Source organism: Podarcis gaigeae, assembly GCF_964106915.1.
Source record: "Podarcis gaigeae genome assembly, chromosome: 8".
In the NCBI taxonomy this organism is placed as follows: Eukaryota; Metazoa; Chordata; class Lepidosauria; order Squamata; family Lacertidae; genus Podarcis; species Podarcis gaigeae.
In genome coordinates, this window is record NC_139684.1 from 59,879,682 (window position 1) to 59,896,048 (window position 16,367).

General features: G+C 44.7%; 1 protein-coding gene across 9 annotated transcripts in view; it reads right to left on the reverse strand.

Annotated features, from left to right (window-relative positions):
* CSMD2 (CUB and Sushi multiple domains 2) overlaps nucleotides 1–16,367 on the reverse strand; it is a 474,291-nt gene that overhangs the window by 90,233 nt on the left and 367,691 nt on the right. For all 9 annotated transcript variants that reach the window (XM_083751582.1, XM_083751583.1, XM_083751584.1 and 6 more), the window contains 6 exons: nucleotides 14,685–14,872; nucleotides 8,518–8,712; nucleotides 7,533–7,649; nucleotides 5,211–5,324; nucleotides 2,763–2,858; nucleotides 743–946 (listed from right to left, as the gene is read on the reverse strand). In XM_083751582.1, the coding sequence (XP_083607708.1) occupies nucleotides 743–946; nucleotides 2,763–2,858; nucleotides 5,211–5,324; nucleotides 7,533–7,649; nucleotides 8,518–8,712; nucleotides 14,685–14,872 (914 nt within the window). The remainder of the gene's footprint in view (nucleotides 1–742; nucleotides 947–2,762; nucleotides 2,859–5,210; nucleotides 5,325–7,532; nucleotides 7,650–8,517; nucleotides 8,713–14,684; nucleotides 14,873–16,367) is intronic.

Here is a 16,367-nt window from a genome sequence, read left to right on the forward strand (position 1 = left end):
ATGGCCAGTCTTGTTCAATATTGTCTACACTTACTGGCAGCAGCTTACCCAGGTTTCAGCCACAGTCCACTCCCAGTCTTACCAGGAAATGCTGGGAGTTAAACGTGGGACCTCCTGCATGCAAAGAAAATTCTGTACTCCCGAGATATAGCCATTCATTATGTAACAGGAAAAGCTCTCGCTCTTCATTTGGCATGAGCTATTGGAGAAGGGCCTTGGGAGATTGCTCTAAGGCCTGGATAGGTATTTGTGAGAGGAAGCCAACCTTCAGGTAACATGTCTCCAAGGCAGTTAGGATTGTTAGGGTTGCACCAGAATCTTGAATTGCGCTTGTAAATGGGCTAGAATCCAGTTCTAATGACAGGGGCAATATGATCAACAAGAAACCGAGCCTTCAGAATCATTGGTTTCCGAAAGGCATCTTGTCAAGAGGAGAGGTGCTTTTGGAGGAATGGAATTCACATCAGAAACAGTGGAGAAAATGCCAAAGAAGAGTAAGCAGCCAAACTTCCCCTTCAGTCTTACACATAAAGGTTGGGATATGTCTGTTTATCAGCATTGTGTGCCTAGCCTTGCTCCCTTGCATGGTTAATGAAATCAGGGGTCCCTGCGTGCTGTCCCTTGGTGCTAGCACCAGCTCAAATCCTAGCTTAAGCCTAAGACTTTCCAGGAATCTTGGAACTGAACAGATCACAAATCTGTAGTCGGGTTCAGTGCTGTTCCAGATTTTATAGGTACATACCAACACAAGTAGGCACAGAGGAATTCCACTGAGCAAGGGCTCCGGGCATTGTCAGGCACTCAATGCTGTGGGATCCTTGGAGGGCATAACCAGCAGTGCACTCAAACCGGATCACAGCCCCCACGGAGAAATCACTGCCTATCCGCCTCCCATAGCGGGGTTCAGGCACAGAGCTGCACTGTGTGGCGCTAGTTCGTGGGACAGCTTCAACAAACACACAGGGGGAGAAAGTTACAGAGCAGAATACATGCCTAAAATGAGCAAACCCTTAAAGCAATAATCCTGGAAGGTTGCCCCTCAAATGAACGTGGCTCCTCAGGTTGATCCACCCCACCCACCCACGTTAGGCAGGCACAATAAATTCACTCCCTGCCTTGCTGTTGGAGTTAATCTTCAGCCGTTGAAAACTTCTTAATAATGCCACACTGACACAGCTAAAGTCATCCGCCGGCTCCTGCGTGTGGCCAGCAAAAGGAGGCAAGAACTGGCCATCAAAGCAGACAGTGTCCAAATGGAAAGGTGTTTGATGTGGACTTAAGAGAGGTCAGATGCTGGGTGGGGATTTCTCCCATTGCTATTCCTCTCCAAAAGGCAATCAGAAACGATTGTGCAGCCCAGGAGAGGCTGCAATTAACTCTCTGGAGGGAAGGCGGCAATTTTTATTTGACTTCATCAGAGTCTTTGATTCGGTTAAATCATTAACAATTGCTATCAAAATCTCTTCCCCCATAATTAGGTACGAGAGTCAACTGAAAGGTTCTCTGATTAGTGCAAAAAAGCGTCAAAAGAAATCAGGGTCGAGCCTTCCTGCGGAGGCTCAAGCTTGCAACTAAGCTGAGCTACCCAGGATATCTAGGGGCTATCAAAAATTATGAAGCCCTCCTGAGGGAGGAACATCTGATGACTTTGTATGCTTTCCCTACTGGGATAAATCATGCACACCAGAATTGTCATTAATTATGGGCTCCCAATTAAGCTTTTGAAAAACACCACAGGGAAAGATTTATTTTTCCTTCCCTTAGAGTAAAATTGTCAAAAGAATATAAAAGCAGTGTTTTGACTCGCAATAAGAGAGGTATCTAGACCAAAGCCAGAAGGCAAGCACACAGAGGCAGTCTCCTCTCCACAGAGGCACATACAACTGAGGACCTTCCTAACCCTGCTGTACTCTGCGGAGGGAAGCCATGGCTGAAACAAAGCAACCAAGTCAGAGTCTTTGTCTACCTAGCTCAGTATGGCCTGCACTGACTTGGCAGAAGCTCTCAAGGGTTTCAGGCAGTAGACTTTTCCTGTCCCACCTGGATATGGAGATACATAGATAGAATACCCTCCTTTTCTTCCAAACTAGGATTCAAGGTGGCTTACTGTTTCTTGGTTATGCTCAGAATGAGGCAGAATTTTGTGACTAGTCAGGGGTAGCTATATATATAGCTTTGAACATATTTTAGTGGAAAGGGAGTGGGCATTTCAAAAGAAAAATAGACAAGTGAGACCTGCAACAAAATGTTTCAATGTGGAGTGCTCCTGTTCAGGGTTCCATCCAGCCATATCCTCTCTTCCAGGATGCTCCATTCACTTCCTCCTCTACTCTGGTTTCCTGTATCCACACTCAACAGACAGCTAGCATTTTGTGGCCGCTGAGCATACTTGGTCCTCAGCTGACTGTGTTCTGCCCTCTTCATTCCCCTGAGTATGCTGGTAACTTTCTCTATTTCCCTGCCCCTCCTTGTCTGAGCTACAATTCTGTTAACACTCACAAGCTGAGCTCACTACTAGAGGGAATGATGAAGAACAATTACAAGTGAGTGGTCTTCTCATCAGGGCACACCTGAGGAGAGATGGGGACAGCAGGAGTGAGCACTCAGCCCAGATTAGTTCTGGATTTAAATCTGTCCTTGTAATATATTGCACAACTATGATCCTCTCAAATAACTCTCTCCTGAGTGACCCTCCCTCGATGGCTTCCACACCACCCAACACATGCCTCCATTCCAGTTTGGTTATTGATATCTCTGCCTACCTTGGTAGACAAAATGGAAACCTTTGGCTGTGGCTTGACCTTTGGCACTGAACTTGATGAGGATTTGGTTGGTGGTGGCCAAAGGCAAAGATTCACCTAGGGAAGGAGAAAGCACACAACAAAAATAACAACTCCAAAAGAAAATACAATAAAGCACAATTCTCACCTAAGTGAAGCCAGGATTGGTCTGGTGCAGTAAGCCAATAAGGTGGCAATTTGAATTTTGTAGGGCAGGAGAGGGGAATCTCAGCCTTGGAGGCCAAAGGAGGCCCTCCAAGCCTCTTTATCCTGCTTGTCAGACTCCCCTGAGGCCACACTCTCTCCCCAGCCGCACTCCGTGCTGGCCTGGTTCTGCACCCTCATTGAGTGTTTTTGCTTGGCCAGAACATAGCCTTGCTTGCCTAGATGGAGGATAGAGGTGTGTGTGTGTAGAAAACAGCTTATGCAAAATGTCAAATCTTAAGTCTTTGCTCCACCCATATTGGCCGCATCCAGCACTGGCATTGACTGTATCTATTATATCTGAAAGCTGCCTTGACTCCCTTGCCAGGGAAAAAAGGCAGGATATAAATATGATGATGATGATGTGGCATCTGGAAAGTTACCTGGATGGGAATGCTGTAGGACCATGCTGCTCCAGCCAGAAAAGAAGAATTGCTGGAGGACCTCCTGATAATGCTCTGCACAGAATGCTTCCTCCTCTGCTTGGATGTTTGGATGTGGTCAGGGGGCAGGGGTCTGCCAAGCCTGGAGTCAACTGTTCAGATGCTGGCCCAGCCCCAGAGCTCTCTACCAGCCCAGAGCTCTCTACCAGTGGGACGCTACTTCCCATATGGCAAGAGACTGAGAATGGGGTTGATCAACAAAACACTAAGAAGTTGTGCCATAGTCACATGTTCACTCAGGTGTAGGACACCTTCATGAACCACTGGAAGAGGGGTCATACTTCTAATTCTGCCACAATTTTGCATCACCATTGCTGTGCTGCTCTGACCTCTGCACCTTAAGTAAGGTGCTGGAGGAGACTCTTGAGAGTCCCATGGACTGCAAGAAGATCAAATCTATCCATTCTTAAGGAAATCAGCCCTGAGTGCTCACTGGAAGGACAGATCATGAAGCTGAGGCTCCAATACTTTGGCCACCTCATGAGAATAGAAGACTCCCTGGAAAAGACCCTGATGTTGGGAAAGATGGAGGGCACAAGGAGAAGGGGACGGCAGAGGACGAAATGGTTGGACAGTGTTCTCGAAGCTACCAGCATGAGTTTGACCAAACTGTGGGAGGCAGTGGAAGACAGGAGTGCCTGGCGTGCTCTGGTCCATGGGGTCACGAAGAGTCGGACACGACTAAACAACAACAACAAATAAAGGGTGCCTTTTGCAAGAACAACTACTTATGCAAAGGTTCCAGGGCTCAGCCATTCTCACAAAGGATGCAATTTCCCTGACAGATGATGCAGCTGGAAGCATTCATAATGTTATATATTTCTGTTTCCTATTGGCACAGTGCTTCCTACAGTCCATTAAACATCAAGCATGGAGCTTCACAACACTCTACTGCAGGGCAAGTATGTTATGGACTTTCTCCTGACTCCCCACTAAGCTATGTAGGCCATACATCCTGCCCCACATCCATCCTATTCTCATCTCCCCTCTAGTTTCAGGGCTTTCCCACAAGTCAAGCTTCCATATATGCCTTCCATGCCTACCCCCAGGGGAGTGTAGCCCAGATTTCAGTTATGCTAGGCATGAATGTACCAGGCATACTCTACAAAAGGCCATGTCTATAGCAGCTGCCCGTTCTCCCCTCACCCCACTTTACAGAGTGCAAACCAACAAGCGTACACTTTTACACAAACACTTGCACATGTGTAGAGACAGCTTGTACCTGTGCTCAGTGCACTGCATGAACAAGCCTCTTATCATTGCTTTGGCAACAGGCAAAGATGTTCTTTTTCTTTTTCTGGAGGCCACCGATAAGATATTAGGATACTGTACCGTTAAATCTGTTTTTAATGTTTATGTGATTTTTATTGCATGCGGGGGTTTAAATACGTTGGTTGTAAATTGCTTCAGGGTGTTTGAGTGGGAAGCAACATAAAATGGAACAAACTCACCCACTCCCTCACAAGAACAAAGCAACTGATCTGCTGGATCAGACTAAAGGCCCATCCAGTCGAGCATTCTGCTCTGAAAGGCACACTAGCAGGACAGGAGGGCAATATCACTCTCCCGCTCATTTTCCCCAACAACTGGAATTCAGCTGCATATGTCAAAATCACTTAGTTAGGGCATCTCCTCAGGGCTACCTGTTGCTGTCGCCCTCAGTTTTCTCTCCACGCTACTGAATGATGCCTGAGCAGTATGTATGGCCCAAGCAAGCTTAGGATCTTAGGGAGCCTTTATGTCTCCAAAAGGGAGATGAGTGACAGGGGGAACATACTCTTACCTGTGTGAGAACCAGAGAGAGAGCTGAGGAGACGGGAATGCTGGTTGGGTCCATCATGCACTTCAATGATATCATGGAGAGCGGTCTGGAAGAAGGCAAACTGACCAAACACCACTGTCAATGAAGCACATTTGGCGCAATTAAACAGCAGATTAAAGAGCAAACATTTACCATCACGCCAATGAAGCAACAGAGACACAACAGAGTAGTATTGGCATACCCCAAAGTATGTAGAATCGCAACAAGAAATCAACAACTAACAATGATTATTTAGGGGAAGCCATAACTATTTAATGTGGTACTGCTTGGAATGTATAGCGCAGATGGAGCCTTAGTTGGATAAAACCCTTTGTGGTTTCAGCTACCACTGTCCATACTGATGTGGGGCTTTATTATTTTATATTTTACTGTATGGCTGGTTTGTATTACGTATTGTATAACTCTGCCCTTTTATATCTACACAGATGAAGGGCACATTATAAATATTTAAAATCAATCTTGACGTGCAAGAACACAGATTGTGGATTGGAGGAGCTATGGGTGCTCAGCAATATGCCCCCAAAAGTGTCCATTTATTTACAGAAGTCCCACTGGAAATGAATGGAAGCTGCACAGAAGCAGCACTTATCTGGATTCTGCCCAGAAAAAGGTAGTCAATGTTTAGTCCCATCAGCTCCCCCAAACGCTTTCATTGTAAATACATCTAGCAGATTCCTCCCTCTCCAAAAATGAGAGGGAAATAAATAACAGGCAGCTCATTAGTCCATTTTATTTATTTCTTTTCAAAATATTACCTTCTGAGGGCTTTGGGTTATTTATGCATATCTATTTTTTTTCAAAGCAAAACAGCAGTTTTTCTGACTCAAAACCCTGAGGCTCAAGTTCTTGTTGTTGTCGCTTGTTTTTTTGCATGCTAGATTTGTTATTTGCAGCTTGTAAATGCCCATTTACAGATTCACAAGTGCCTCTCTCTCTTGTTAGGAAATTTCAGCAGTGAAGCCAGCGGCAATGTTTGTGAACTTTGCAAAATCAGATGTTGTGCTGGAATGCTGCAGGGAGCCCCAATCTTCTCCTGATGCCCCCTCAGGTATTCCTCCAAGGAAGCTTCTCCACAGTCCTTTCTTGTCAGACTTTGTGGCACAACTTGTGAAGCCTGGATAATGCTATATCCAGTAGGTCCAAGCTGGTGTCCTTCTGAGCTTGCTAGATTACAACTCCCATCAGGCCCTGCATCATATGGCCAGGCTGGCTGGGGCCAATGGGAGTTGCAATCCCTGGTGAGCTGCTTCCTAAGTCATTGGGCCACATTGGCAGGCCTATTTGGTGGTGGTGGGTGGCAACAATCTCCAGTAAGTGTCAAGAGAAAAATCACCTTTTTAATTTCCCACAGTAGGCCCATCACAGCATCTCTCAATCACAGGTAGGCCCCATTGGGATGCTGAAGTGCCTGAAACCACCCAAGGATGCCACATGCTGATTCTAGTCCTGATTTCACTCTGCAAGGGTAGCTAACCTGGTGCCTTCTAGACTCCAGCCCCAAACACCCATAGCCGGCAATGGTCAAGTATGATTGGAGATGTAGCTCAGCAACATCTAGAGGGCACCACATTGGTCACCCTTGTTCTGTGGAACCCTGGAAGTCTCAATCTTCCCCAACAAAGTATGGCTGCAGAGGACAATTGTAAGATTTCTAGAGCTCAAAGAGTCGAGGCTTTAGACCCCTGTATTAGTTCTCCAATGAATACTTTTGCCTGAAAAGTTTGGGCCACTGGGGAGGGGAGCTGAATCTACAGGATTGGTTCCAGGTTTCTGGGGGCACAGGATTTTTAGTGGGCTCATTCTTCCCTTGCTTTCCTCTCAAACCACACTCTTGGCCTTTAAAGCAAAACTAATCTTGACAATATGGCAATCCTTTTCTGTCAGAGAAAAACAACACAACATTTTGAACTTTTGAACTGATGAGTGCCATTTTGTCATCAGTGAATGGCCACACCGCTCCCACACATCTAAAATTAATCCTTGGGTCTCCCCAATAAAAAGTGTATACACTGCTGCATGCAGATTAAAATATTCTACTAGACCAGTCCTGAACAACTTGGTGGTCTCTAGGTGTTTCAGACTATTCCTCCCAATGGTCTTAGGGACCAGTGGAATATATTCTTCCAGAGGGAAAATCACCAATCGTGTTGCTTCTTATTATACTTCTCCCATCAAGTGGCACTTTTATTTCCTGTCTCAGGAAACAAAGATGTCATCTGCTGGGCGGAACTGTAACAACGTGAGCAATCTAACCATCAGGGCTTGTGAACACCAAGAATATACCATAGTCTTTGGGAACAACGATGAAATACAGGCACACTTGTCCACTGGTGTAGTTCTGAGGATAGTTTGGAGACAGGACGACACCATCTGATCCTGTGTACTGACCGCCACATGGTGCTGGAATGGGCGAAAAACAACAACAGCAACAATAAATTTGTCTGTCTGCAGCACGTGCTTTTCTCCCCCCCCCCTTTGTTTTTAAAGCTGTCAGACAATGCATTCTCTTAATACAATGCCCAGCAAGCAGTAGGAACCCTGTAGTATCTCATTGAGGAAATAGAGGAATCCACCCTAAGCAGAACTTGTGCCTGATACATATTTCATTACAAACTTTGTGCCATCAACTGGAAGGTTTATCACCATGATGTAGGGTCTGTTTAATCTCAAAAACTGTCGCAAGCAGCATCTTGAACTATGTGGGTTGTTGAGAAGTGGAGTGGGGTACGCATGGGTGGTAACTGCTTGAACTGCTCTGCTATGATTTTGGATGCATAACTATCTGTACCTGTGCAACAGCAATGCTCACATGATGCAATTTGAAGCTGCCCTGGTCAGCTTTGGGAGAATTTTTCCTTATATATAATTATTCCTTATATATCTAGTAGGTCACTGAGGTCTGTGCAAGAGCTCCTCCTGCAAGTTTCAAAGATATCAGAAGCCAGTCCCACAGTAACTTGGAGCAGGGCTTTCACAGTGTGGCTGCCCACTCTGTGAAACTGAACTCCTGTGGAGATACAACAGGCATCCAGTATTTGCACTTTTTGGAAACAAACAAGTATGTTTTTTGTTCTGACAGCCTTTCCCAACTGCATGAATGGGTCTCTGCCTTAAGTGCCTATTTTGTATCTATTGTTTTATTTAAAATATACCAGCTATCTAAAACTGTTTTCAAGCTGTTTTTATTGCACGTTGCCTTCAGACACATGTGCAGAAGGTGATAACTAACTAAACAGAAAGAAGTTCACTTCCACTCTACCCTGCTCACCTGTACACGTAGGTCTTGGTTTGTTCCACACAGGTTTTCCATCTCCTCCCATAATGCATGTCAAGGTAGACACCCCATCAATCACATAGCCACTGCCACAGTAGTAGGTGATAGTGGATCCCAGTTTCAACTCGCTACCAGCCCGGGTGCCATTCTTAATCGAACCAGGATCGAAACAAGATTCTCTGGGGTTTTCTGGAACAATAAATTGCCAGGATGTTAACTGTTTACTGCTAGTGACCACCCCTGCTTTGTCTTTCTGAATAAAACAAAGTGTCAAAGGATCCTCTCAGGAAAGAATGCGGGATGGTTTATGGAAAACATATTCTGGAGCACCTATTGACTACCTATGGAACAGGGATTCAGCAGGCTTAAGCCTTTGAATCCGTGTTGAAAACTTTTCTATTCCACCAGGCTTATGCAGGGAATACACACTGCTATACACACTTAATGAGAAACATGCCCTATGGAATTCCATCAAGCTTTCCTTCTGAAGAGACCTCCATAGGATTGAAATATGTCTCAATTTATATATAAATAATTCAGGGGGGAAATGAATCCAGAAAAAGTGTGCACCTTTTTTCTAATCTCCCCTCATCTCCTCCTGATTTTTGTATGCATGAAATATAATTAGGGGCTTTGATTAATCCATAGCTTTTGTCTTTTGAAAATTGCTCATTAAAAGCCCAGGGCTTTTTATTGTATTTTATTTTAATTGTGAACATCGTGGCCCTGGAACAATAAGAAAATGTGCCCTGAAATTAGATTGTCATGGTTCTTTAAAAAACACACAAAACCCACCACTTCCCCCCATACCTCACCTATTCTCCCTCAAAAGATCCAAGATCTTATGTCATCATTAGGTGTAAAAAGTCAGATACTGTATTGTCATCTCATCTTCTTTGCCACTTGCTTCTGCTCCCTTAGCTAAACTGATTCTGCTTATTTACAGCCTCAACTGAGTTTCCAATAACTACAAACAGAAACCATATTCCCCAAATAGGAAACTCCCTGGAAAAGACCCTGATGTTGGGAAAGATGGAGGGCACAAGGAGAAGGGGACGGCAGAGGACGAAATGGTTGGACAGTATTCTCGAAGCTACCAGTATGAGTTTGACCAAACTGCGGGAGGCAGTGGAAGACAGAAGTGCCTGGCGTGCTCTGGTCCATGGGGTCACGAAGAGTCGGACACAACTAAATGACTAAACAACAACAACAAAAAATGTTGCAATTTAACAGGCTGAAAGGAAAATACCACACTGTTGCATGAGAAGAACAAAGGAACGTTTATTGTCTTTGCTGGCCAGACAGACCGGCTCAGTGGATTAACATCCAAAAGGACTTAGCACCCTCCCAAAGAAGGGGGCTTCCTAATATACTTTCCCCTTATCAGGTAAGACTATACATATGCACATGAGCCTCTTCTGTATTATGCATACACTTTGGTATGTGGTAACAAGATAAGGAGTAATGCCCTTCCTGGTACCTTGAGGAAAGAATGTTTCCTGATAAAGGTAAAGGAACCCCTGACCATGAGGTCCAGCTGTGGACGACTCTGTGGTTGCGTTGCTCATCTTGCTTTATTGGCCAAGGGAGCCTGCGTACAGCTTCCGGGTCATGTGGCCAGCATGACTAAGCCGCTTCTGGCGAACCAGAGCAGCGCACAGAAATGCCGTTTACCTTCCCGCCAGAGTGGTACCTATTTATCTACTTGCATTTTGACGTGCTTTCAAACTGCTAGGTGGGCAGGAGCAGGGACCAAGCAATGGGAGCTCACCCCGTCACGGGGATTCGAACCGCCGACCTTCTGATTGGCAAGCCCTAGGCTCTGTGGTCTAGACCACAGCGCCACCCGTGTCCCTAATGTTTCCTGATATAATGGGGCAACTCTTTGGTGCAAGATTAGCTGCAGGTCTCTAATTGCCACAGTAAGAAAGAAGGCAGGTGAGTGGTGTAGCCGAGGGAAGACTGTAGCTGGTGGGACAGCACCCCGTTTGCCCCAATGGAGCAGCCTCCTCTGACTACGAGAGAGAGAGAGAGAGAGAGAGAGAGAGAGAGAGAGAGAGAGAGAGAGATTGCCTTGATGACTCCAGCCCCAAGCCACAAAGTAAAAATAAAAATGTTGCCTTTCTTGTCTGCAGTGTTGACTTCTAAGGGATATTATTATCAGGCCCTTTCTCCACGCTAAAGAAACTCTCACCCCTACAGGCTTCCTGCTACCATTCAGTGCCTCTATTTCTCACTCCCCCCCTCCCCACTTGTTATTCTGAAGAGCCGTGGTGCCTTTCATGTAAGGAGCTGAAGCAGCTACCGCTTGACACTCTGCCTCCCACTCAGCTGTCAGGCATCTTAGGTCTTCCTCTTGATCTCTGCCTCTGTGCTCCCTTTGAGAAAAAAATGAAATGAAACCATACTGCACAATGTTGTGCTTTGTTGCTGGAAAAAGAGGTGGGGAGGGGGATATTCCTTGACCAACTGTCCTCCCCCCCCCTTAGCTTTTTCATGGAGATGTCTTCTCTCTTCACTTTCATTCCTTCTTTAGCTTGGAGATGGAGGAGAATGTCAATTGATCTGCACTTTGAAGCAAACTGACCTAATTTGCAAACTCCTGGACCAATACACAAATCAGACAGTAATTATCCTTCAGGATTTCGCACTTCTCTGAATGCTGAGATACAGTTTGTGGCTCAAAAGTGTTTATAATATGTTGAGAAATGTGCACCCTGAGATAAAATACATGTTTAATTGAGCATTTTGTGATAAAAAGAACTTATCTAAGTACTATGTATATATGAATTACACATTTAAAAAGAATCACAAAAAAGAACAGCAACCCCCCTCATATCTTAAGAACAATGGAAGCTGCCTTATTCTGAGTCAGGTCATTGGTCCATCCTCTCATTTTCTTTTTTTTTCTTTTATTCAATCTTTATCATTTTTTAAAATATACATTTATACAACACTCTCCGCTTTTGTTTGTAACAAAAAAGCAAATGATGGCAACTGAAGCAAAGATACTTTGTATACCTCACAATACACATGACACTACAACTTATAAATAAATAGATGATAGATAGATAGATGATAGATAGATAAAAATAAAGAAGAAAAAGTAGTTGAGGTTTTAAAAAAGACTTCCAAACATTTTCATTGTATGTTATCTGTTAAACACACTTTTACAGCACAGTTATTTATTTCTTCTATTTTTTATCATATTTCTATGTAAATTGCTAATTACCTTTATATACTACAAGGCTCAGTCTAGCTCTGCCAGGAGATTACCCTTTATACCATGGTTCTTCAAATATTCTTTAAACATTCTCCATTCCTTGTGGACTTTTTGTTTTGTTTGGCCTCTAACTCTTCCCGTCACCTTTGCTATCATTTTCATCTACAATCAGGGGCAGCAGTTCTCCTGAATTTCAGTTCAAAATATTTCCCATCCCTACTTGGGGATGCTGAGGATTGAACTTGGGTCCTCCGTATGCAAGCAGAGACTCTACCTCTGAGCTATGGCTCTGCCTCTCACAACCCTTGATTTAACTCCTGCAGTCTTTAATTTCCCCTCACTGGATAGAACGAAGTGACATCACTCCATTACATCCAGAAATCCAGAGTTAAGTCCCTAAAGCGGCTGGAATCTTGCATGCCTCCTTCCAGCAACAACTACAGCTAAGCTGGTGCCAACTGTATTTGTTTTCCTTTCCTTTGGACCACATCAGTGAGGCCAAGAAGGGGAGGATATTGTTGGCTGGGCAGCCCAGGACTTCCATATACACCACCCAGGCTTGTGCCTGGGAGAGGTCACTTCGGTGCTGCAAAAGCAGCGAAAACAATGCGAGAGCCAGCAGTTATGAGTTATAATCTCTACCTGATTGGCATATGATACGTGTGCTATGGGTTGCCTTTGTTGGTGGGAGAGATTGCCATGGTCAGCCTGGACAGCACACTCAGAGGAAGCTCTACAGCAGCCTTTCTCAACATGTGGGTCCCCAGATGTTGTTGAACTACAACTCCCATCACCCCTAACTAGCAAGGCCAGAGCTCAGGGATGATGGGAGTAGTAGTCCAAGAACATCTGGGGACCCACAGGTTGAGAGCCGCTGCTCTACAGAGACTCATAAACCATTTTGCACAAGCACACAGGGAGTTCAGCCTCACCATCAGCTTTACGAAGACCAACATCCTGGGTCAGGACATCACCAGCACTCCTAGTATTAGCACTAATGGCCACACACTTGTTCTCATTTTGAAAGAGCTTCAACCTTGTAATCATTTTGGGTGCCTTTTTAAAAAAACTAGTGCTAAGTGAATGCCTAAAAGGAGCAACAGCTAAACAGGTTTAATTGGCTGGATGTAAATAACTGATAATTGAGCTTTTTTATTTTTTTAAAAAACCCAAAATTTGTTATTGCTAGGTCTGGAGATGGGGGGGGCAGGCAGTGTATTTTAAAAACATGGCTTACTAACCTGGGGCTTGCTGACAGATTAGATTATCCTGAGATGAACAGCCCCCAAACTCACATAAGGCTCATGTTCAAGAAGTGAAAGAGAGGCTGACAGTGCGTTAAAACAGAATTGGCAACAGGTGGCATAGATGGGGCAGTGGGGTGGGGAGACAGGGGTCACTCTCTTTCACCCTAGAGTAAGTTATGGCGTGAATAATGAAACTTCTGCTGGGTGGAGTTTGATACAGAAACACACAGGGCATATTTAAACTGGCTTAAGTCCAGTGAGTTTAACAGTCATCCTTTCTGCCCCGGTGAAACCTGAGAAGCATAACTAATTTTGGGAGTAAGAAAGAGCTACAGATTCTCTGGAAGCAAATCACCATCCTCAAGAGGCAATACATCCTGGGCCAGCCCCGGGGACTGTATGAGCTTGGTTGGACAATGCCCCGTTTGCCCTAATGGAGCAGTCTCTAATGCAGCTGGGGTCTTCTTAAATTCCTTCTTGGTACTCAGTCTTGTCAGCATGCAACAACTCAGTTTGCTATTAGAGGGAGTGATGGGGCTCAGGTGAGACTTGAAATTGGGACTCCCAAGATTACAGTTCATTCTCTCAACAGCCACACTGCATTAATTCTCAAATCGAACTAACTTCACTACAGAGAGGTCTGACTCTGGAGCAAAGTTTCTTGTTAATTTTTCCCTTTGAACATGCCAGAGTTGAAGGGGAGAGAGAGACAGGGCAGAGCATCCAAATTCCTTTTTAAGAATGACATCCATGCATTCGGCATTAAGTCAAGAGAGGTTACCCTCACCCCCACCCTTTCCCTCCAAAGAGAGCTAACAACCCATGTGAAGAAATCTTTAATCCTGCTGCAATACACAGAGAGGTGCACCTGGTTAACCCCCCAGTGCTCTCCAAGTACTCTGGAGGCTGAAAGCCGAGAGGAAGTTGCAAAGGGCACGCTCTGCTCTTTGAAGGGTTGCAAATGCGGGATAGGATTAGTCAAATGCAGAGAAGAAATGGAAGGGGAAAGAAGATGGAATGTATTACACCTGTACAATCCCACTTCGTTCCCTCTGCAGATGTTCCTCACCAGGCATCCACTTAGGAGATTATGCTTTTGTTTAAAAAAAAATAAATTGCTCCCTTGTCCCCTTTGAAAATGTTAGACGGTGTGATTCTCAGCTAAATGGCAGCAGGTTTATACATGAAAATCAGCAGTGTTTAATATTTCCTTTAAAACAAAAACTGCTCATGGAGCTGCAATCATTCCTGGTTTTGAAATTCTGATGGCTTTCCTTCTAAATGTGCACCACACTGCCTTTACATGAGACTAGAAGCTGAATCCATGTCATTTCCAGCTAGTGTCGGGAAGACACGCTTGCCTGAAACCCTGGGCAGCCACTACCAAACAGTATAGGCAAAACTGAGCTGGCTGGACCAATGGATTAGCTCAGCTTCCTATGCCCCACTGCTTTCCCTCAACCATGGCGCAAGCTCCCATTCTTTTCTTACTCTCTCCCGCACGCCTGTCTCTCTAACCCCCTGCCCCCCCCATGCAATGCTCATGACAAGCCTTCGCTGCCACAATGGTAATATAACATAGATGTCTGCTGAATTAAATGCGACTAGGGACTGGTAGCAAAAGATAGGGCAGGATAAAAAAATGGTAGAGATAATAACAACGTAGCTATCTCCTAGAATTTGACACACACCTGTGTAATAGATTACAAATCCCATGTTGCTGACGGAGGCGTCACTCCGGAAGGCCAGAAAGAGGTTATTGCTGCTGCTCTCAATCCTCTCTGGTAGCTGAGTGTCGTAGAAACTCCCAATAAGGGGGCTAAGCGAGCTGGGACCATCATAGATGTGCAAAAAATCGTATCCTGGTTCCAAATTGAAGCTGATGAAGAAGGTAGGAAGGGGGGGAAACCCATCAGTGTTAGATTTATTACCATTTCCACCACTGCCACCAAGTATATTTTTCAGTTAGTTGCCCCTCTATTAAAATGACACTAGAATTAAGTGATAAACTAAAATAGAGTTGGGAAATATTTTTCTGCCTGAGCACAACCTTCGGCGGGGGGTTTCATGTGATACTTACCTTTGTACAGAAGGCTTCATTTCAGCCATGCAGAAGCCAGATAATTCTACACACACACACACACACACACACACACACACACACACACACCATATATCTCTCCATCATTTATTCAGGCAAGGAAATGGGATAATCAAAGTCCAGGGTCATATTCCAGCAAGGCAAAGTACTCGTGGAGGGCACAAATCAGGGGCAGGACAGGGTGTAGCTCAGAGTCTTGAGAAGGGGCTGCATTTGGCCCCTTGGCCTAGGTTCACACACCATGCAAAACAGAAAATAATGACAGGCTTCAGCACAGCAAACCTTTATCGTTTTCAGCCAGCAGCCATAAGATAAACATCATAAATAAAAATTCAAGCTCAAAATATGGGAGAAGAAAACAACAGCAACTAAAAATTGAGACTTAATTTCAGTTTTGCTCGAAATAGCATCAAATCCAAATATACCAATGACTGAAACATCACCATGGCAATTAACTACCAAGTCCAAAATAGCTTTTACTTGGTTTCTTGAGTGTAGAGAGAAACCCCATGGGTCACATAAGAGTTTGCGTCATACAAGAGGTAACTTAACTTTTTTTTAAACAGAGAAATTGGAAGTAGGATAAAATAGCTCTTTGAAATTGGGAGCGTGACTCAAGATAGACAAAGGGGAACTGCATTAATGTGGAAGGTCTTCCAATGCAGAAGCTCCAGAAATACAAACTCATTGTGCCAATGGAACCCGGTGGGATCTGCTGGCATAGCTTAAAAGTGAATGGTTGTGAAGGTTTCTCATCTCAGAGCCTGCAGAATGGAACGGTAGCCGGTAGGAGGTTCTATTATGGTCATGCTAAGATTTACAACACGAGATAGAAAAAAAAAGTTGCCCATCAAAATAGAATGTTTTGATTTTTAAAAATGCAGCCTCAGAATGTAAACACCAGCTTCAGAAAGGGCCTGAAGATCTGTTGGAACTGAGATGGAGTCTACAGTCATTGGCCCTCTATGTGGAGGCATAACGTGGGGAAGAGGAATAGGATTGTGCCTCCTGAACCACACCCCAATGTCATGCATCTGCCCTGCCCTGCTCCTTTGAGCTCCACGTGTTTGACAAAAGTTTAAAGGAGAAGCAGATGTCCTTGCAAAGGCTCCTCCACACAATATGGAATTCTAATTTGTGCAAATCTCCAAATCATGCCGTGGAGCCTCCCTATGTAGAGCCACCTCACCTTTCATCCCCCAATGCACCAAAGTCAAGGAGACATGGAAGGTTGGAGATGAGGCCAGCGGCAAAGCCCTTCATCCCCTGCTTC